The following is a 22,610-nucleotide window of genomic DNA, read 5'->3' on the forward strand; positions in this document are numbered from 1 at the left end:
GACCAGTAAAAGCATTGATATGCAGGGGGATCTTCGGGTCCAGGTCCATAGCTTCCTGAAAGTGGCAGCACAAGTAGATGGAATGGTAAGGGAGGCATAATGTGTGCTTGTCATCATTCGGCTGGGCATAGAGTATAAGAGGCAGGAAGTGATGATGCAGCTTCATAGGACATCGATTAGTCTGGTTTTGGCATACGGTGTGCAATTCTGATCACATTATTACAAGAAACATGTGGAGACTTAGAGGATGGGAAGAGGTTTACAGCATGCTGCCCGGATTTAGGGGCATTGGCTAAAAGGAGAGGTTGGATAAACAGATTATTTTCTTTGGGATGTTGGATCTTGAGGAGAGAGTGACAGAAGTATATCAAATTATGAATGGAATAGATTGGGTAGATGGTCAGATCCTTATTCCCAGGATGGAAATGCCAGAAAGCTAATGAGGGCAGAGTTTAAAGGACATGTATCTTTTAGACAGGAGGGCGAGCATCTGGAATGTGCAGCCAGGGGTGATGGTGGAAGCAGATATGATAGTAGTATTTATGAAGCTTTTAGATAGCACATGTGAGCTGAAATGTCTGTTCCTGTGCTCTATGTTGCCATCCGGCCCATTCATCCACTCACTTCCCTGTTTTATTCTCTCTCACCTGTCCATCAACTTTTTTTGCTCTTCCTGTCCCTCATCATTTGGGATGTGGAACAAAGCCAGAACATCCAAGGGAAATGTGAGGTTTTCACATCGATAGCATCTGAGGTCAGAATTGAATCCAGATTTCTGGAGGCAGCAACACCAATCAACCGCTATGCCATTTTACTGCTAGATTAATGATGATCCTTTCAGAATTTCTTTCCGGTTAAAAGGCTCAGATCGTTTGACGGAAGATGCTTGAAGAATGCTTTGTTGTTCTAACTGTTCACCTCTCTTGCTCTGCCTTGATCCCTGCCTTTTTCTGCTCCTGCACCGCCTTGCCTCCTACCAGCTCCCTCCTACTCTGATTGCTATTGAAATCAATAATGTCACAGTGTGAATCCCATTCCAAAGTAGTTGGAGAGAGAAAATTTGTGTTTTTGTACCTTTCGTGATCTCTTCCTAGGAGCTTTATAAACAAATAGCTTTGAAGAAAACGAGCTGCTATCAAATAAATCAGTTGAAACTATTTAGGTTTAGATTCGAGTAGCTTCAGTGCATTTAAACCATGATACATGAAAAGTAATGCATAAACTAACAAAATAACTGCCAGCTTTCTCTCAAAAAAGGATCCAAAGATTAAATATATTGCCTTATCAGTAGTCTCCCATTAATCTGAGGCTGAACTGACAATTTCAAATCATTGACAGCTTTTAGCTGAAGGCATAACTGGTGATTACTTTTGGTTGTGGAATGGCCATGTTTAGTTTTATAGTGGCATAGAAGGACTTTCCATTCTCCAAAATATTAAAAAACAGCTTTTAGTGAAAGTCATTACTCCAGGTTAAGCTATCCTTTTAGGTTGCAGAAACAAGAGGGATCTTGAGCAAACCGAAGTGCTGGAGTAACTCGGTGAGTCAGGCAGTATCTCTGGAGGACATGACCTGAAGATGGGTCCTGATCTGAAACATCTCATCCGTTCTTCAGTGGTACTGCCTGACCTGCTGCGTTACCCCAGCACTGTGTTTTGTTCCTTATATACTGTATCTTTTGCATTGCACCTGATGCCTATGAGTGCCCCGACCACTCACAAAACATGTCAAGAGGTGCTGCACCTTAGATAATCTAATTAAAACATTGTCATGTGTTTATATTGTTTAAATGACACATCTATTAAAGGTTATCATATTTGCCTTAAAATGTACAGCATTCTGACAAAGCTGATACCAGTGGAGATAATTGCTTATGTGAAACTCCAATCCCATGTATTGCCAAGAGCTGTCAGCTTTCTGTTGACATACAGTGCCCTCCATAATGTTTGGGACAAAGACCCATCATTTATTTATTTGCCTATGTACTCCATAATTTGAGTTATGTCATTTTAAAAAAAATCACTTGTGGTTAAAGTGCACATCGTCAGATTTCATTAAAGGGTATTTTTACACATTTTGGTTTCACCATGTAGAAATTACAGCTGTGTTTATATATAGTCCCCGCCCCCCACCCCCCCATATTTCAGGGCACCATAATGTTCGGGACACATGACTTCACAGACGTTTGTAATTCCTCAGGTGTGCTTAAATGCCTCCTTAATACTGGTATAAGAGAGCTCTCAGCACCTAGTCTTTCTATCACATTTGGAAACTTTTATTGCTGTTTATCAACATGAGGACCAAAGTTATGCCAATGAAAGTCAAAGAAGCCATTATGAGTTTGAGAAACAAGAATAAAACAGTTATAATTCTCTCTATAATAAAGAAAAATCCCCAAACACTTGTCCGACAGATCAGAAACACTCTTCAGGAGTCAGGTGTGGATTTGTCAATGACCACTGTCGGCAGAAGATTTCATGAACAGAAGTACAGAGGATACACGGCAAGATGCAAACTACTGGTTAGCCACAAAAGTAGGATGGCCAGGTTGCAGTTTGCCAAGAAGTACTTAAAAGATCAACCACAGTTCTGGAAAAAAGTCTTGTGGACAGACGAGACGAAGATTAACTTAGAGAGATGGCAAGAGCAAAGTATGGAGGAGAGGAGGAACTGTCCAAGATCCGAAGCATACCACCTCATGTGTGAAACACAGTGGTGGGGGTGTTATGGCCTGAGCATGTATGGCTGCTGATGGTACTGGCTCACTTATCTTCATTGATGATACAACTGCTGATGGTAGTAACATAATGCATTCTGAAGTGTATAGACACATCCTATCTGCTCAAGTTCAAACAAATGTCTCAAAACTAATTAGCCGGCAGTTCATTGTACAGCAAGACAATGATCCCAAACATACTGCTAAAGCAACAAAGGAGCTTTTCAAAGCTTAAAAAATGGTCAATTCTTGAGTGGCCAAGTCAATCACCTGATCTTAACCCAATTGAGTATGCCTTTTATATGCTGAAGAGAAAACTGAAGGGGACCACCCCCCAAAACAAGCATAAACTAAAGATGGCTGCAATACAGGCCTGGCAGAGCATCACCAGAGAAGGCACCTAGCAACTGTTGATGTCCATGAATCTCTGACTTAAAGCATACAAAAGATATGCAACAAAATACTAAACATGAATACTTTAATTTACATGACATTGCTGTGTCTCAAACATTATGGAGCCCTGAAATGGGGGGACTATGTATAAACACTGCCGTAATTTCTACATGGTGAAACAAAATGTATAAAAATGTCCTTTATTAAAATCTGACAAGGTGTACTTTAACCACATGTGATTATTTAATATTACAAATCTCAAATTGCGGAGTACAGAGGCAACTAAATAAATGATGGGTCTTTGTCCCAAACATTTTGAAGGGCACTATTTGCTGTATGACTCTGGTGTTGAGCCTTTGTATGCAGCTTCCAAAAAGGTGTTTCTAAGCTTTTAAAAATGTGGTGATTGTGCTCTGGATTCCCAAGAGGAATTTGGCACATAGCTGCGTCCCTTGCGTAATTGGAGTTGGCTATTTGTTCAATGTCAAGTAGCTTCTGAATTTAAAGCCATGTGAGCATTTAAATATTATATATCTAATTTTCTTTTGTGTTGGATGTAGAATTTGTAAGGTTATTTCTGTTAACCCACATGTATTCTATGAAACCAGAAAATGTATATTTCATAAATTTTGAATTCCATGCTCGGGCTCCATTGTGGTTGGGCTCCAGCACATTTTTCTGTTCAAATCTGTTACCCACCCCCCCCCCCCCCCCCCCCCCCCCCCCTACCCCCTCCTTCTATTTACTCGTATCACTATCCAGTCTCTTTGCTCATTATGTACATGAACCTCACATTCTTGCCTCCTCTTCCCACTCTTCTTTGTCCTGCATACCCACAAAAAAACATTGCCAACATTAATCTGCTCATCAGAAGGAACAAAGGGAAGAAAACAGAAAATAGCCAATAATAATATTTCTAACTAAATCCTTTATAGATGTTTTCCCAATCCTTTCATTAACTGTGTTCCCCCTGTATAGGTACAGAAACTCCCCCTCGGTTCCATTTAATGAAGGAACTGGCATTGCGTACTTTTCAAACTGGGCCCTTTTGATGATTTAGTTCTCATTTGGGCCACCTTTGTTCATTAACTTCCAACTCAACACAGATTAAGAGTCAATGGCAGTTTGAAAGCAATGCACAATTTAAATATTTGTTAAAATATTTACTGATTTCATATTTTCTTTGATAAATTCCAGAAACAATCCCCGTATCTTCATCAACAGACTGGCAAGCAGCTTTTGGGTTTGGTTCCTCCAAACAGCAAGAGGATGACCTGGGTTTCGACCCGTTCGACATCACCAGGAAAGCCTTAGCAGACCTGATAGAGAAGGAACTCTCAGTCCAGGACCAACCTTCCAACGTGGGCCTCAATTCCCCCAGCGCACTACAGACCCCATCGCAGACTGCAAACAAAGGCATTGGTGGCTTCTTGACACCAGGTTCTGCCAATACAGCCAATTCCATTGGCAACTCTTTTCCCAACTCTGTATTACCACGGAGGTTCCCAGCTTTTCAGCACAGAGCTGTCTACAACTCGTTCAGTTTTCCAGGTCAGGCACGGTACCCATGGATGGCATACCCCCATAATAGCATGATGCACTTGAACCACACAGCAACGCCCACCTCGAACAGTAATTTCTTGGACTTAAATATACCACCGCACAACACAGGACTTGGTGGAATTCCTATATCAGGTAGGTGGTAACTGGTGGATAATTGTAGTTGCTAACTAACGTGAAGATTCTTTGTTATATTAGGGAAGAGTAAAGATCCACCTGCTGGATTCAGGAGTCTTGCAACTCTGGACCTTAATGTTTTAACCCTGATAAGCTGTGTCATTTTGCTATGTGTTACTTCACCAACCATCTTCCTTAATACACTCCAAATTCCCTCGGTATTTGTGGCTCAGATTTCAATCAACGCCTGACCCACATTGTCAAATTCACAGGTTTTGTTTTCTTACGTTTTATGGTGAGTTACAATTAACCTTCCTAGCACAAAAAACAATTGGAGGAAATCCCATTCGTAATCCAGTTCAATGAGGTATTGTCAGTACACCAGTGATGCACGGTTAACAGTAAAATACTTGAAGGGCATTGGGCTCTGTGTGGAGATGTGCCATTTTCTTTCTGCGCCTCTTATTGAGTTAATGCAAGAATTGCCACAGCAGTGTTGAGATATACAGATTACTTTATTGTGGGATATATGATTTTTAACTTTTTTTTCCTGCTATTTCTCAAATACATGAACCCTGCACTGAATGGGTAAGTTTTCATTTTATAGCCAAAACCAAAATGCAACAGAGAAGTGCTCACTTTTGCCATATATGAAAATCGGATGAGTAGACTTTTCTCAATTAAGAAACCTGTCATGCCTTTGTGCCAATGTCAAGCCAATAAATTTTGGGGTTTACAAACTGAGCTGCCAAGGCAGTTTGGCGTTAGGTCAGATGATTTTTATTCCATGTGTTTGTACAGTCCGAGTGCCATAGTAATGATTTAAGTTGCCTTAGTATTACATTTTCCCTGTATTATCTATGGATATTCAAATTTTGTTGCCAAGCAGTGAGATAATTTACCCCATCAACCATTATGAATTCACCAGCGGACCCCAATTGTGTCGTGTTAGGGATTGTTCAAGAGAGAAGTTTGAAAATTATTGATCACAAGCTGGTTTGGCAATTTGCAGCATTTTTCAGTAAACTTGTGTCCAAGACACAATGGGATGCTGCCAAGTCAGAGTCGAGCTGATTACCACTGGGCTGTTACTAATTGCAAAATAAGATTCTTGTGGTTAGAGATACTAAATATAACATTTCTTTTGGGAACATAATTCACTGGAAAATGTAGAAAGAGTGAGTCTAGTCTTTATAAATACCCAAGACTGACCTCTGCATTGTACAATGGGGTATAGCAGTTTATATCCTTTCTCGTAGCTTCTGATGAGATTTTGTTGTTCAAGTACTCACTTGTACTTAATTTCCATTATTAAAATTTTGCTTGTCTTGTGTTTTCTTCACTTTACATGAAATGGGTAAACCTTGCTAACTCATTATTCTGTGGGGGCAGTAAACTACCTTCTAATTGGCCCTAGTGTGATCCGATAAAGTAAACATGCAAAATCCTTTATCTTTTCCAAAGCCTGCCATCCAGCAATCACAGATTACATTTCTGTTCGGAAGGGTTCCGATCCGAAACATCACCTGTTCCTTTTCTCCAAAGATGCTGCCTGACCTGAGGTGCTCCAGCATTTTGTCTATCTACAGATAAACGGAAACAGATCCTACTGTCAGCAGAATCCACCAGAAAGTAGTGAGGGTGACAACACCTATTTTTCATATGCAGCTTGAAGGCTAATGTGGTTGGCTTATTGTTCACTGTCCAGGCTTGCTTTGAGCTGCCATCTCCAAATTGCATGTTTGCCTTTAGAGAAAGCAGAGGTCAGCCATCACCTCCTGTCTGTTCAATACCAGGGTGAAGAGTATTTCCATTTGTATTTAAATATGTAACAAATTACTGTACTTAAACTCATTCCAATTTTAATATTCTGTCCCACTAGTTTGAGGTCTGTTTGCAATCCCTGGTCCAGCCGGAGACATCTTCAAAAGAGCCATCAATGCTTTGGTGCCAACTGTAAACATAGTTTTCAGCTCTCCCTGAAATATGTTCAGCAGGATCTGTCTTCCGTGCATAATGTCTACTCTTTGCGTGCTTCGCTATTTCTCTCCCCCTTCCCCCCGAACCACTTTTCTCTGCATGCTCTAATGCCTGGTGAATTTTGAACTGTCATTTCTCCAAAGTAATTTGTGACAACTAGCATTTCTTGTGAAGAATATGCCATACTAAATTTTGCAGCTCTCGGTTTTAAGACTACTTGGTCTTTTTTATATCTGACAAGGCTCCATTTGTATTTAAATTTCAAATTACTGTACTTAAACTCATTCCAATTTTAATATTCTGTCCCACTAGTTTGAGGTCTGTTTGCAATCCCTGGTCCAGCCGGAGACATCTTTAAAAGAGCCATCAATGCTTTGGTGCCAACTGTAAACATAGTTTTCAGCTCTCCCTGAAATATGTTCAGCAGGATCTGTCTTCCGTGCATAATGTCTACTCTTTGCGTGCTCCGCTATTTCTCTCCCCCCTCCCCCCGATCCATTTTTCTCTGCATGCTCTGCCTGGTGAATTTTGAACTGTCATTTCTCCAAAGTAATTTGTGACAACTAGCGTTTCTTATGAAGAATATGCCATACTAAATTTTGCAGCTCTCGGTTTTAAGACTACTTGGTCTTTTTATATCTGACAAGGCTGATGACAAATTTCAGGTGACACTGATAGACCAGGTAAATGGCCTGACATAGGATGGAAGAATATAGTCAGGTGTGGGTTTGAAGGAAGAATGAGGCAAGCTGCTAATTCATGATATTTTGAAGGAGAAACATCATGAAACTGTAATTTTCCAGCATTTTTGTGTACCTCATGAAACTGGAATCTCTGAGGTTGGTGTGACATTAGAGTGTTGGTTTTAAAAGACATATCGGGTACAAAAGCCAGGAAATTATGATAGACCTTTTAAAGCCCTGATTACTTCCTGACCATATTATTATGGCCTGAACTGGACACAGCTTATAAAATGTGTGCTGGCCTTGATGGAGCTCTGGGAGAGATGTACTAACATGGAGTCAGATGTCAAACTTTTCATGGAGATACTGGGAAAGCTAGGTTAGATTTCCTTTGAATAGAGAAACTTTGGAGGAGATTTGCAGGTCCAAGGGTTGGGAGGGGAGGGGGTTTGGAGGGAGAGAGAGAGAGAATATACATGCAAGAAAGGGAATGTGAAGAAAATTCCCAAATGACCTCCAAGGGTGAAGATGAGATTAACTGGAATTGTTGAGTTCAGAGTGACGGGGTGGAAACTGGCCCTTCGGACACCAGCAAACACTCACACACTAGTTCTGTCCTAGACACTAGGGACAATTTACAGAAGTCAATTAACCTATAAACCTGCACGTCTTTAGAATGTGGGAGGAAACCAGAACACCCAAAGAAAAGCCACCCAGAAAAAACTTGCACAGTCACGGAGAGAACGTGCAAACTCTGTGCAGATGGCATCCATACTCTGGATCGAACCTGGGTCCCTAGCGCTGTAAGGCAGCAACTGTATTGCTGTGCCACTGCGCTATCCCCTGGCCTGTATTCACTGGAGCTGCATTCAAGGTGCTGGATGCAGGGTGAGTTGTTCCCCTGAATTCCCTCTGGTTTACTCTCAAATTTAAAGGTGACCGTGTGGGACTGAGCTGAGGCAATTTTATTTTGAAAATAATGAATATCTGGAATTCTCTATATTGAAGGGTCGTAGGGACTCGGTCCAAATTCATTCAAATCGGATTGACATTCAAGGAATCGAGGATATGGGAATATTGTAGGAATTTTGAACCAAGGTAGAAAATCACCCATGAACCAGGTGAATGGTAGAGTAGACTTGACCTCCTAATTTTCTTATTTCAAGAGAGCAAAAAAGCCATTTCCCAGTGTCCTGAGAGTTGATTCCCAGTAGGACAACCAATGTAAGTGCCAGCAGAGCCAAGGTAATGTGAAGGGAGAAAATTGTAATATGGAATGTACTAACTGAAAGAGAAGATATTCTAGATTTTCCAAGATAAATCAGATGAATGCTTGAGGGAACTGATGGCTTATTGGAAATGTTTAGATGAGTGAAAGTAATTGGCAATCTTGCCAATATGATTCTATGGACCAAAAAGGGATTCTATGGTATTTTCTTACTGCTGTACCTTGCTGAAATTTGGAAAATAATTTCTAGTTGACTCTTGCTAATATATGTTCAAATAAGATTTTTTTTTCCAAAATAATTATTTCTCCATTGTATGAGATGCTTTATTATAGTGGTCTTGTATAAGAGAAGAATAAACCGTGTTTGGGTCGCGGGGGGGGGGCAATTATTGGAATATAGCAATGGTGGGGATTTGCAATGATGAAACAGCCCTAATACTCCCTAATTAAATCATTGCTTTATTTCAAAGATAAAAGGTATGTGATTAATGTAATACAAAGCAATTCTCCCTTTGTATTCTCAGCAACTTTTGTTTAAGATTGGAATTTGAGTTCTTATCAAAAGCTCTTAAAATCTCTTGTGCAAAGGAATAAAGACCGAAAAATGACATTGTTCTTGAAATATGCCATGTTTTCCCCCTTTCCCTTGCAAAGCAGCAGTTTGTTTTTGTATACCAAAACATCTAATTGTATTTGCTTGGAATTGGGGCGGAGCATATTGCATCTTGAATTATAAAAATTAAAATATCAAATATTTGGTAAGATTGTAATTGAGTGTGACGTAATTGAAAGTGCCGTAGAATTATGCAGTTAACAGCACTGAGAAAACCTAGGTGGTGCTAGAGTTTGCAAAATACAGCATGGAATAATGATATGACTGGTGCAATTTGATGCTATATACAGCTAGAAGAAAACACAACTGGTGCAGTTTGATTTAGTGTAGAATATGAGGAAAATCTGGTCGTTTGGATAAATATACTAGATGGAAGCAATGTGTAATATAGAGAATGGTGAGCATGTGAAAATGAACGAGTTTGACGCAGAACAGAGCCTGACACGATTGATATGTATTTTGATGTTGTATACTGAGGTGTTTATCCTTTAGTTTAAATCTTTTTTTATTCCTTTCTTAAATTTTATACCCACCTTTGTTCCTTAATCATTACTTCCAGATTGATTAAATATCCTGTGCTCGTTACTCAAGCCCTGACCTTTGCACTGGCTTTGCTATTTGCTGTGTACTTGCCAACAAGAAAATTGATGGTTCATTGGGCCATTTTCATCATACCAGCTTAACATCAAGCCAAATATTTCTTGCTTGGTTGGGTGTGCTGCAAATGCAATTACGAAATAGGTACCCAGGCTATTCAACTCCTCAGTTTTGCTGAAGTAATGTAAACTAGGTGGCTTTGAGTAAGCTTGAATTTAATGTTTTTCCAAAGAGTTCCAAACAGCATTTGGACTGGATAAGTTACCCATTTTTAACATGACAAATGGACAGTGTATTATAGCTCTGGTAAGCTATCCCATTCACTAACTAGATATTTAAAGAGCTTTTTCAATCACCTGATGTTAAATGTGAAATAAATGAATAATACTTCATTTTGTTTCTTAAGAGAAAATATCTCTTGCACTCGGGTCTCGAGTTGCATCAACCAAATTGCCCATTTGCCACTCCGTCCCTGAAAGTATGCCATGGGTGCTAATAAATGGCACTTTCCTATAACCTGCTTGTAGATGTCTGTTTGGATTTCACCAGAACAATTTGAATCCACAACTTAGCACAACCTTGTTTCAAACATACTCAAATCAGTTGAATTCCTGACATGTATGACTGCCTTTCACATCAGCATTAGACAAAGTTAGCATCAAAGATCCTGGTCAAATTGAAGTTGATAAACACTTCATTGGTCGGGCCAGACTTCACATAAAGTAGTGGTGTGTGTTGGAGATTATCCCACCCCCTAAAGCCACGCTTCAGTCAGTAGCACAGTGCAATGTCCTAACCCAACCATCCTTCTATTTCTAAGTGATCAACCTTCCATGATCTGCATCTGTTTCGTCTTTGGTAATTGTTCTTCCTGGCGTAATGACGTCTCAACTAACAATGGTAAATTCATATTGTTTGTTTTCAGAATACCTGGATGTTCCATTTCTTTCAGCACAAATGAAATATAGCTTTGACTCTGGGGAGTTGGGAGCAAGTTGCTCAACCTCTCTTTTTAATTGTTTCAGCAAAAGCGCTCTTTGAGTCCCTTCATAGGTTCATCACTCCATTTGCTTTGAAGAAACACATAAAATTTGTGGACTAAGCTGCTGACACAGATTTCGATCTTCCCACACCTTGTGGCATTGTGATTTGATTTTGTTACCTTGTTTCAGTTCACTGGTAAGAGATGACTGACCTGTACTCGCGCAGCACTTAAGAGAAAACTGTTGCAGAACGGTAAATCAAAACTTTGTAGTTGGATTGTCAGCTGGATTTTGCAAAAGCTTGAAAGCATCTGTAATTCCTCATGCAACTTGTTAATAGTCAAGTTGTAGTGTGAGAAAGTCTTTTAGGGAGGGATAATTCTCCAAAGATTTTGTTTGCCATCTGTCTTGCTTCCATTTACAGGAGTATAACCAATCTCTAATAGTTTAGCGACTATTCAGCACTTGTGTTGGCAGGTTTCTTTCAGCCACCCTGGGTTTTATACTGTGAAGCATAACGGCATTTGAAATATAATTCTGGGAGTGAGGGAAAGGCAGATGGTAATGGTGGTATTTATTTGTTCATTATCTGGCATGTATGTATATTTATGGCCAATCCTTAGCGTGGCAGTCTTCTGTGAAGCTATTTTCATTATACTTAAGAGTTCCTAGGTTTCATCCCAGCAAATTGATAGGTTCAATGATTGTGTCTCCAAGTAGGGATGTTGTGCTGTTTGAAGGGGAACTTTAAGGAGGTGGTGTTTGCATGAATCTGTTGTTTGTCCTTGGTGGTAGAGGTCGCAAATCTGAGGTGCAGTCTGAGTAGCCTGGGGAAATTACTGTAGTGCTGTACACTGTGGTCAAAGTGCATAAGACGTAGAGGGCAGGAATATTTGGGCAATAAATAGAATGCCGGTCAAATTGATTTCCTTGTCCTATATAGAGTCGAGCTGCTTGAATGTGACTGCATTGAACTGGTAAGTAGAGATCGTGTGTCTTGCAGATTGTGGAAAGACTTTGGGGTGCCAGGAGGCGAGTCATTTGCTACGCGATACCCAAGATATGGCCTATTTGTGTGACCATGGTTTTAATGATTGTGGTCAGTTGTGATCTTTGGGATGTTGATGGTGACTACTTATCCATGATAATTGTGTCAATAGGATCCAGAGAGTCATTTTATAGAGAAGGATTCCTGTAACATGGTCTATTAGTCAATATGAAAAATACTAATTACTACACCAAAAGTCAAGTTGGCTCATCAAACCCATGCTCGCCCAAGCAGAGCAACCCAACTTCCCCCTTTGCCATGCAGCTTTTTCACATCTGCCAACTTCTTGAGATTTTTTTTTTTTTGCCATCAGCCTACACAAGGGACAGTTTGCAGTGGCCAATCGATCCACCATTGTCTTTGTAAACCAACTTGGCGAAAGGCCACAACATCAGAGCGGAGGACATTGATGGTCGAGGAGGTGCGGCGACAGGGGGAGGCCGCAAGAAGTGCAAAGGCGGTCTCTCTTGCCAAACAGGGGCAATGGATGCAGTGGGAAGGTGTGGAGCGGAGGAAGATCAGCTGGAAGGAACTATGGGAAATGGAAGCAAGCAAGATCAGCTTCATCATTAGAGCGACATATGACGTGCTTCCATCACCAAAGAACCTCCATCAGTGGTACGGCGAGGATCCAACCTGTGCCCTCTGCCCAACTCCAGCGACCCTCAAACACATCATGGTAGGCTGCAAGACCAGCCTCACGCAAGGGAGATATACATGACGGCATAATCAGGTACTAAAAAGCCTGGCATCAGCCCTTGAGAACAGGCGGTGTGCGACCAACTCCTTGCCTCTGAAAGCAAGCAAACCCCCCCCCCCCCAAGGGCAACAGCCTTTGTCCGAGAAGGACAGAAAACATCTAAACATCCTTCCACCAGATCAGAAGAAGTAAACCTATGCAGGGCCCGTGACTGGAGGATGATGGCGGACATCGGCCGACAACTAATTTTTCCACCTGAAATTGCTTCCACCAACCTCAGGCCAGACTTGGTTTTCTGGTCCCCTTCACAGAAGACTGCTTACATCATAGAGCTCACAGTTCCATGGGAGAACTCTGTTGAGGAGTCCTATGAGCGTAAGAAGCTGCACTACGCAGAGCTTGCAGCAGAGGCAACGCAGCGTGGCTGGAACACCAAAGTCTATCCAGTTGAAGTGGGATGCAGAGGATTTGTTGCGTCATCTACCATCAGGCTGAAGGAGCTTGGAATCCACGGTCAGGCTCTGCAGAAGACCATAAGATCACTCTCAGAGGCGGCTGAAAGAAGCAGCCGGTGGATTTGGTTCAAGCGGAAAGACCCATGCTGGGCCCCAAGTACGTCAGGGTGAATCTTTGGGACGGTTTGACACGGGACACGCGCTGAGGGCTGATCATCCTGCAGAGGGCCGCCCTTGTGGAGGGTGTATAGTGTTAAAAGGCCGAAACACCCAGTGATGCAAGGGAACACTACTGATGATGTGTCCTGTGCCCAACTGTCCTGAAGGTTACCCAGGCCAAGATATACCTATCCCCCCCCCCCCGCCCCCCACCGATGTTGAGCATCTACCACTCTCAACAATCAACAAATGTCGTGAAATGCTCCCCACCTATTGGCACAAGGGACTTCTTAACATCTTGTCCTGTGTGCTTGATTCTGGGGTGTAGCAGGAAACTGGTGCAAAGTAGGGGAAACCTACATGGTAGCATGTGTAAACTCCTCACAGGCAGCACCTGAAGTCAGGGTCAAACTTGGGTTGAAGATAGACAAAAAATGCTGGAGTAACTCAGCGGGACAGACAGCATCTCTGGAGAGAAGGAATGGCCGACGTTTCTGGTTGAGACCCTTATTCAGACTGATGTCAGGGGAGACTTGGGTTCTTGGAACTGAGGCAACAGTACAAACTGCACTGCCATCATTCCACTTTGTTGTCGGCTGCCTCCTTGTTTACCTCTCATCTACATCTTGATTGGTAGAATTTGTACATAACTTGTTTCTGGAGCCCTATTTAAAATATTTGCTCTGAGCCCAGTCTCTTTAAAGACAAGATACTGGGGTAGGTTTGCTGATGAGGTACTTGTGTATATATAAATATTGCTCAATGATATGATTGTTTGCCGTCTCCATCTCTTTCTACTGTTGAATGTTAAAATGGACTAAAGTGAAGCTCTCATTTAAAAAAAACACGTTGAGCAACGTTACCAGGCTAAGTTCAGAGCCTGGCTAAGTGCAGTTCTACAAAACTAGATTATCATGGCCTTTTAATCATGTCATTTTAATGCTGATACTGGGAGCTGTCATCCTGCAATTAAGGTGGGCACTGGAAAATGAAGCCACTATTATCTTGCACAGATGTTTACAATTACCAGTTATAAACATTAAAATCCATCTGTCATATTTATCTCACTTAAATAATTTGTCTCAAGACACTGTATAGGTCATCGATCCTTCTGGTCAATAACTTTGCCAGAATTACCCATAAATGTACCCATGAATGACGTACTGTTCATTTCATTGGAAATATTCTCATTGGTTTGCAATGCTTAAAACTCCACTGGCTACTTTTATCCAGACAGCACTTCATCATCGTTATCCGCTTGTCTCCTGTTATCAATTATTTTCTCAGTCTGCTGACACCCCAAAGAATATTGTCAAATGGCTTTTCTGAAAATTGAAGTCAACTGTCAATATGAATAATGCAGATTGGGCGGTGTCAGTCAAGGGAGAAGTGACAAATGCTTTTCATCAATAACCTTTGACCAGATTTGGAAGGTGTTGGAGATGAACAAATACAAGCTCATGCAAAAAATGAGCAGAATAAGAACAAAATGGCAGTAGACGGCAGGAGCGATGAAATGAAAAGGTGTAATAATGAAGCAGGCATGGAAGCCAGGTGTAAATGATTACTCCACAATATCAGGGTGGCAGAGAAACATGGAGGAACTGACAAAGGAGCTTTATGTGGTCTAACATTGTTGCCACAGAGGCGCAGAGAATGTAACCTTAATATTCCATGGAAATAAAATACTGCAGATAAAATTATATGGAGGTAATGTAGACACAGGTACAAAATAGAAACAAAAATACAAAATAGAAGATACAAAAATAGAAACAATGTGCTGGAATAACCCAGTGGGCCAGGCGGCATTCTGGAGGGCATGAATGGGCAACATTTGGGGTCGGCACCATTTTTCAGACTGATTGTAGCAGGGGGAAGAAAGCTGGAAGAGAGATGGGACCCCCCCCCCATTTTTTCCCCTCTCCCTGGATGTATACCCATTTCTCCTCATCTGCCCTATTTTTCCTGCCCCCTTCTACTTAAATCCCTTTCTCTAGTTTTGCATTTCATGCCTCCTCTCTCCATATCTCGTTTCACAGCATTTTGTCTTTTTATCTCTGGCCTTGGTCCAATCATTTGCCAGTCAACACCTCTGCCCACCCCCCAGCCTACTTAGCTTGACCAAATAAAGTGTACGCTTTACCTGCGATAAGGGTGTTCTATAAGGACTTACCACTGTTACCAGAGCAGTAATATCCTCTGGATGGGCTATGTTGCCTCAAATTATAGGAACCATGTTCAATACTGACCTTCTGGATTCCCATCCATGTCTTAAAGGCATGCTGCCGGGTTAATTGACAACAGTAAGTTACCAATCAGTTGAGGTAATTGGCAAAAGAACCAAAGGGGAGTTGAGTGAATAAACTAAGCTATCGGCAAATGGAACTGGTGGGATTGCTCTTCTGGGAGATGTTTTTGTGTGATATATTCTTCCAAGGGAGATGAGCTTTGCAAGTTGAGCCAGCATTTAATCGTCCTTGACCTAATTGTCCTTGGTTTGGTGATGGTAAATTGCCGCCTTGAACCACTGCCAGTCCTGAAGGTGTGGATATACCACAATCATGGAGAAAGGTCAAGGATTGACGCAGCGGAAGAGAAGGAATAGCAATGTATTTCAAAGTCAGATTGGTGTGTGGCTTGGAAGACAATTTCCAGGTTGTGGTGGTCCCAAGCTTTTGCTGATCTAGTCCTTCCAAATGGAAGAGGTCATGGGTTGCGAAGGTGCTGTCCAAGGAGTTTGGTAAGTTGCTGCAGATCGTCCAAACTGCCACCATTCTGCATCAGTTGCAGAGCGAATGATTGTGGATGGGGTGCCTATCATGCGAGCTGCGATGTTCTGTATTGTGCCGAGCTGCTTTAGTATTGATGAAGCCACATTAATCAATGCAAATAAAGAGTAGTCCAAAACACCCCTGATTTGAGCCTTGTATTAGCTCAAATCAGGGTAGACTTTGGGCAGTGAGGAGCAAGTTGCATGCCGCAAGATTGCAGCCACATGATCTGCATGGCTTCTCCAGTTCCGTTTCTGGTCAATGGTAACTCCCCAGATATTGGTAGTGGGGGATTCAGTGATGATGATGCTATGATGATGTCAGGGGAATTTGTTGGGTTTTCTCTTGTTGGATATTGTCATTGCCCAGCACTTGTGGGTACCAATGTAAGTTGCCACCGATCAACTTGAACCTGGATATTGACCAGGTCTTGCTGCCGTTAGTTGGGCGGTGCTCTTGAGGAATCACAAATGATACTGAATATTTGTGATTGAACATCTCTACTTCTGACCTTACAATTGAAGGAAGGTCATTGAAGCAGATGATGGAGATAATGGTGGCCGATTAGAAAAGGGAGATGCAACGAGACCTGGGTGTCATGGTACACCAGTCATTGAAAGTAGGCATGCAGGTGCAGCAGGCAGTGAAGAAAGCGAATGGTATGTTAACATTCATAGCAAAAGGATATGAGTATAAGAGCAGGGAGGTTCAACTGCAGTTGTACAGGGTCTTGGTGAGACCACACCTGGAGTATTATGTACAGTTTTGGTCTCCTAATCTGAGGAAAGACATTCTTGCCATAGAGGGAGTATAGAGGAGGTTCACCAGACTGATTCCTGGGATGGCAGGACTTTCATATGAAGAAAAACTGGATAGACTTGGCTTGTACTCGCTAGAATTTAGAAGATTGAGGGGGGGATCTTATAGAAACTTACAAAATTCTTAAGGGGTTGGACAGGCTAGATGCAGGAAGATTATTCCCGATGTTGGGGAAGTCCAGAACAAGGGGTCACAGTTTAAGGATAAGAGGGAGGTCTTTTAGGACCGAGATGAGGAAATCATTTTTTACAGAGAGTGGTGAATCTGTGGAATTCTCTGCCACAGAAGATAGTTGAGGCCAGTTCATTGGCTATATTTAAGAGAGAGTTAGATGTGGCCCTTGTGGCTAAAGGGTTCAGGGGGTATGGAGAGAAGGCATGGGATACTGAGTTGGATGATCAACCATGATCATATTGAATGGCGGTGCAGGCTCGAAGGGCCGAATGGCCTACTCCTGCACCTATTTTCTATGTTTCTATGATGATTGGGCCTGGGACATTACCTTAAGGGATTCCTGTGCAATGTCATTTGGCTGAGATGTTTACCTCCTAACACCTCAAACGTTTTCCCTGTGCTAGGAATGATTCATGATAAATTGATTGGAATCCTTGCACCGTGGAAAATCGGTGAAAATATGTCAATACACACTAATCTGCTGCCTGTGTTCAGACAAGTTAAATTAATTCCTGCTGACACCAATTTTATTTGGTCAGACATGTCTTGTGTTTTGACATCAGTTGTACTCCACAGTCCAACTGGATCTTGTGAATATCTCTGCTGCATCTTGTATGCGATAACCACACCAAGGCTAGCAGCAAACTGGTATCAGACAAGGTGAATTGCCACAAAGAATTGGATCACAGAGTATCTAACCTTTCCAAATTTCACTGCTAAAAGTAGGTGAGGTTTTAATGGATTGCATTGAGTGGTATTATCTTGATACTGGTGAGGTGTTGAATGGCTTTTTTGTGTTGATGTTGATCTGCATAGTATTTCAACTCTATTGTTTTGAATGCTGAGATGAGTTTGTGTCTGATCTGAACGACTTTTAATGCTTCAACTGGCTAAATGTTTGCTCATTTATGGCTTTGGCTTTCACTTGGTGGAAGTCAGTGTAATAATGGGTTTGTTTTGTAAGTAAATATGGAATGGGAGCTTTTCTATTCGAATACATTGCAAGTAGAATCTTCCCTATCGCAATTTTCATGTTCCCTTTCAGTGTGGTTGGACCGCACTGTGATTCCTGCAATGGGAGATGTCGTATGTTCATGCCGTTGTCACTATTTGAATTGGTTATTAATTCCGTGATATCAGGTAAGTGACTTAATTAGTCTCTTGGGATAAATGTCTAAATTTCTATTGTGCGTTGGAAGAGTGGAAAACACCTGCTTTGCTCACAGAACATCAAGCGTCCTGCACAAATATCCCATTACATGAAAGACTTATTTTGCCGGTTAAGTCCCCAGTTCTGCAATGCAATGTCCATTGCAAAGAATGAATGAATTCATTAATTAATGTTTATTGGCCACGTAGTCACATACAAGGAATTTGCCTTGGTGCTCCGCCTGCAAGTGACAACATGACATACAGTGACAGTTAAGATTGATACATAAAACATTAAACATTAATAATAAAACATTATTGATCAAGCATGTGAATTAAATGAAATACTAGAGCAAAAGAGTTGAACGTATCACTGGTATGTGAGGCTACAGTATATAATTTGACCCTCTGTTTAACTGAAGGTAGCTAAACCTCTGTACTGAACCCTGTTAATCTTCTCTGTACAAATCTTATCTCCCTTAAGTAGTTATGCTTTTATTACTTGAAAGTTCAAGAATGAGAACATGAGCCCATTGTTTAATCAGTTGTATCGAGCCAGTGGAATTGGTTTCATTCTGGCTTTAGACCTGGATAGTGATTTGTTTCATGTTTGACGTGTTTTTCAAAGATTACAGAGCTATACTCAATAATGCAGCTCTAACCTTTTGGTCACGAACAAATGTGAAAAGCAGCAGCATAGCTAATCTATATTTGAATATGCCTATTTTATAAATATAAATACCACAGCCCTGAATAAGCAAGTGCTCCAAAACAAATGTTTTTAACGAACTCTTGGTTTTGCTTTTTATCAAAACTGACATTTTCAAAATATCCATGGCAGGTGCCTTTGCATCCAGATAGGATAGGTTGGAGCCAACTTGCTCATAACTGAGGATTTAACTGACTGCTGCGATACTTTTCACTGATTTATGTTTCATGGGTTGTCCTTTGCTGGCATTGGAATGCATACTCTGCTGCAAGATTGTTCATTGGCATAGACTTCCTTCAGCCCCTTGCCTTTAAGCTGGGCCTTTAAATATAAAGCAAGCAGGAAAGTTCTGAAGCAGGCAATAAGAAATGTAACTGGCAGGTGGGATTAAAGAAAATCACAAGACTTTTTATACGTACATTAAACAGTGAATGGCAGGGCATTTTAGAGAACAGAGCAGAGGGATCTGGGAGTGCAGGTACATAGTTCCTTAAAAGTGGCATCACAAGTAGTTAAGCTGGTCATAAAGGCTTTCAACACATTGGCCTTCATCAGTTAAAGTATAGAAGTTGGGAGGTGATGTTACAGTTATACAAGACATTGGTGAGGCCACATGTAGAGTATTATTCAGTTTTGGTCACCCTGTTATAGGAAAGATGTTGTTAAGCTGGAACGTGTGCAGACAAGATTTACAAGGATGTTGCTAGGACTCGAGGGCCTGAGCTATAGAGATAGGTTGAGCAGGCCCATCACACGCCAACCTCCCTTCTATTGACTCAATTTTATACCTCGTGTTGCCTTGACAAGGCCAGTAGCATAATCAAGGGTGAGTCACACCCTGGCCATTCCCGCTTCTCCCCCCTCCCTTCAGGCAAAAGGTATTGAAGTGTGACAACCCACACTTCTAGATTCAGGGGCAATTTCTTCCTAGTTGTTGTCAGGCCACTGAATCATCCTACCACAACAAGAGAGCAATGCTGAACTACTATCTACCTCTTTGGTGATCCTCGGACTATCCTTGATCTGAACTTTGCTGACTTTACCTTGCACTAAAGGTTATTCCATTATCATGTATCTATACACTGTAATTGGCTCAATTGTAATCATGCATTGTCTTTCCGCTGACTGGATAGCATGCACCAAAAGCTTTCCGCTGTACATGTGGCAATATACAAAACCGAAAAGAAAACGCTAGGATTTTAATCCTTGGAGCACAGGAGTTGGGGGGGGGGGGGGATCGTGTAGATGTGTACAAGGTATGAGAGGAATAGAAAAGGGTCATTGGAGTATTGTTCAGTAGGGGAATCGAGAACCCAGGAACATGGATTTAATATGGGGAGGGGGAAGATTTAATAGGAACCAGTGGCAACTTTTTTTACACAAGGATGGTAGGTGTATGGGCTGCCAGACGTAGTTGAGGCAGGTACTATTGCAATGTTTAGAAAACATTTGGACAGGTACATGGATAGGATGGGGTTAGAGGGATAAGGGCCAAACCCAGGGACGAGTGTAGATGGGCTTGTTGGTCAGCATGAGCAAGTTGGACCAAAGGGCCTGTTTCCATATTGCATGATTCTATGACATTAAAAAGAGGGTAAGGAGCGAGATAGAAGGTTGGACAACAAGGATAAAAGAGAAAATGTATGCTTGAAGGCGAGGTACCAAATAAGTACTTTATGTCTGCATACTAGAAGTACATGGAGGATGGTGAGATCAGCTTGGGGTATCCTAATATGCTAGGATGGTGTGAAATCATGGTCAGTGTTGTTGGGTCTCTTGAAAAGCATGAAGGTGAATAAAACCAGAGAGCCTGATGGGATCCATCCCAGCTTATTAAAAGAGGAGATTGCAGGAGCTTTGAAGATCTTGATGCCGTCTAACCACGGACAAGGTCCTGGAGGAAGAGAATATCCAATGGTATTTCTTTGTATATGTGTAATCGTGATAATCCATGACATTGAGCCTCGCGTCAGTGATAGAGAAGCTATAAGAGAAGATTTCTCCGGATGGCATTTAGATTTTTCAGGATCTGATTTATTTATATTTGGAAGAAAATTGACTAAGGACAGTCATCATGGCTTTGCCTGCCATCAGGTCATGTCTTACCAGTTTGGTTGAGTTTTTTCTTTGAAGTGAAAGTGAAGCCTCATCAATGACCTTCCTTCCAACATGGTCCAATGGGGATTTCAATTGAATACAGTGCTTCGGACTATTTGTAACTCCTAAGCAAATGAATCAGCCCTTATCTGCAAGCAGCAAGCCTGCAGTTATGAGCTGATAAGAAGCAAATAACAGTGATGCCATGAAAATGCCGCACAGTGACCGTCCCCAAGAAGACACTTTAAATATTCATCCCTATATTCAGTGGGGATATATTCATCCCTACATTCCATTCGCAGTGTCCGTCCCCATCTTGACCAAGAACTCAACTGGACCTGCAAGGATGGCTGCAAGAATTGGTCAGAGGAATCTTATGGAGAGAGACTCACCACCTGAAGCCCCAGAGCCTTTCCACCATCCATAAAACATGTCGGGATGATGAAATTGCCTCTACTTGTCTAGATGAGTGCAGCTTGAATAAAGCAGCTCACTTGATTTGCACTTCATTCGCCCCCACAACATTTATTCCCTCCACCTCCAGCACAAGATGACTGCAGTGTTTATCATTGACAACATGCATGCCATTGCTCTCACTGGCCACTTCAATAGAACCTGCTGGTTACCCTGCACCCAAATGCGTTCTGTTCTTCAGTGTCACTGGATTGAAATCCTGAACCTTCTACCCAAACTAATGTGGCAATATCTTCTTCGGAAGGGCTGCAGAGTTTTAAGGAGGTGGCAACCAAGCACACGTGGCTAAAGGGATCAGGGGGTATGGAGAGAAGGCAGGTACAGGATACTGAGTTGGATGATCAGCCATGATCATATTGAATCAATACTCCTGCACCTATTTTCTATGTTTCTATTTTCAAACACTCATTTGTGACTGCCAGATCCTGAAAAAATGCTAATTGAAAGACCTGTCTTTGGGGGACAATATTCTGGCGCTGGTGCAGGGTGGATCTTGTGAAATGAATTGTGGGGAGAAAGTCCAAATAGGGTGCATTTTGGATGTCTTAAAAATTATCTGCTTTAGTAGTCAACAATGAGATGACACGTGAACCCATGGTAAGAAGGCGATGGTTGATGGTCAATACAGGAAACCTGGTTTAAGAAATGTGTCTGAATGTGAAAATATCTCAAATAAGGCGACTGAAAGCTCCTCGCCTTGTAGCGGGATAGACGTGGAGCTGCAAGATGACCAAAGTTGGGAATTGAATACACTAAGCAGAAGATGTTTAGAGAGCATAGACAAAATGGGAAAGGAGGTATAAACCTGAAAAACACTGGTGTGGAAGTGAGTATCTACATTTGCTGCTGAAAAAGGTGGCCATCAGCTCGAAGAATGGTGTGAAGAAACTGAAGATTTGCAAATGGGCAAAAAGGTGGCAAATGAATTGTAATTTTGGAAAATATGAAATTATGCAAACAAATTTAGTAATGATTTATAACAGTTAACAGATAATGTGATGTGCTTGTTCTCAAAATGTAAAAATCCAGGTGTTGAAAGCCGTTATGAAGTCTAGTATCTTCATTTTTACAATCCAGGCATTAGTACAAAAGTAATGAGGTTTTTGCTCAGAATACAGACCTTTGATTGGGCTTCATTTAAAATATGTAGTGTTTGGTCACCTTGTACAAAGAACGAATGCATGC

General features: G+C 41.5%; 1 protein-coding gene across 7 annotated transcripts in view; it reads left to right on the forward strand.

The window, feature by feature from the left end:
- Positions 1-22,610, forward strand: part of cnot4b (CCR4-NOT transcription complex, subunit 4b) — a 120,864-nt gene that overhangs the window by 77,882 nt on the left and 20,372 nt on the right. For all 7 annotated transcript variants that reach the window (XM_055650365.1, XM_055650364.1, XM_055650369.1 and 4 more), the window contains one exon: positions 4,307-4,804. In XM_055650365.1, coding sequence (XP_055506340.1) covers positions 4,307-4,804 — 498 coding nt within the window. The remainder of the gene's footprint in view (positions 1-4,306; positions 4,805-22,610) is intronic.

This window comes from Leucoraja erinacea, chromosome 19 (assembly GCF_028641065.1).
Source record: "Leucoraja erinacea ecotype New England chromosome 19, Leri_hhj_1, whole genome shotgun sequence".
Lineage (NCBI taxonomy): Eukaryota > Metazoa > Chordata > Chondrichthyes > Rajiformes > Rajidae > Leucoraja > Leucoraja erinaceus.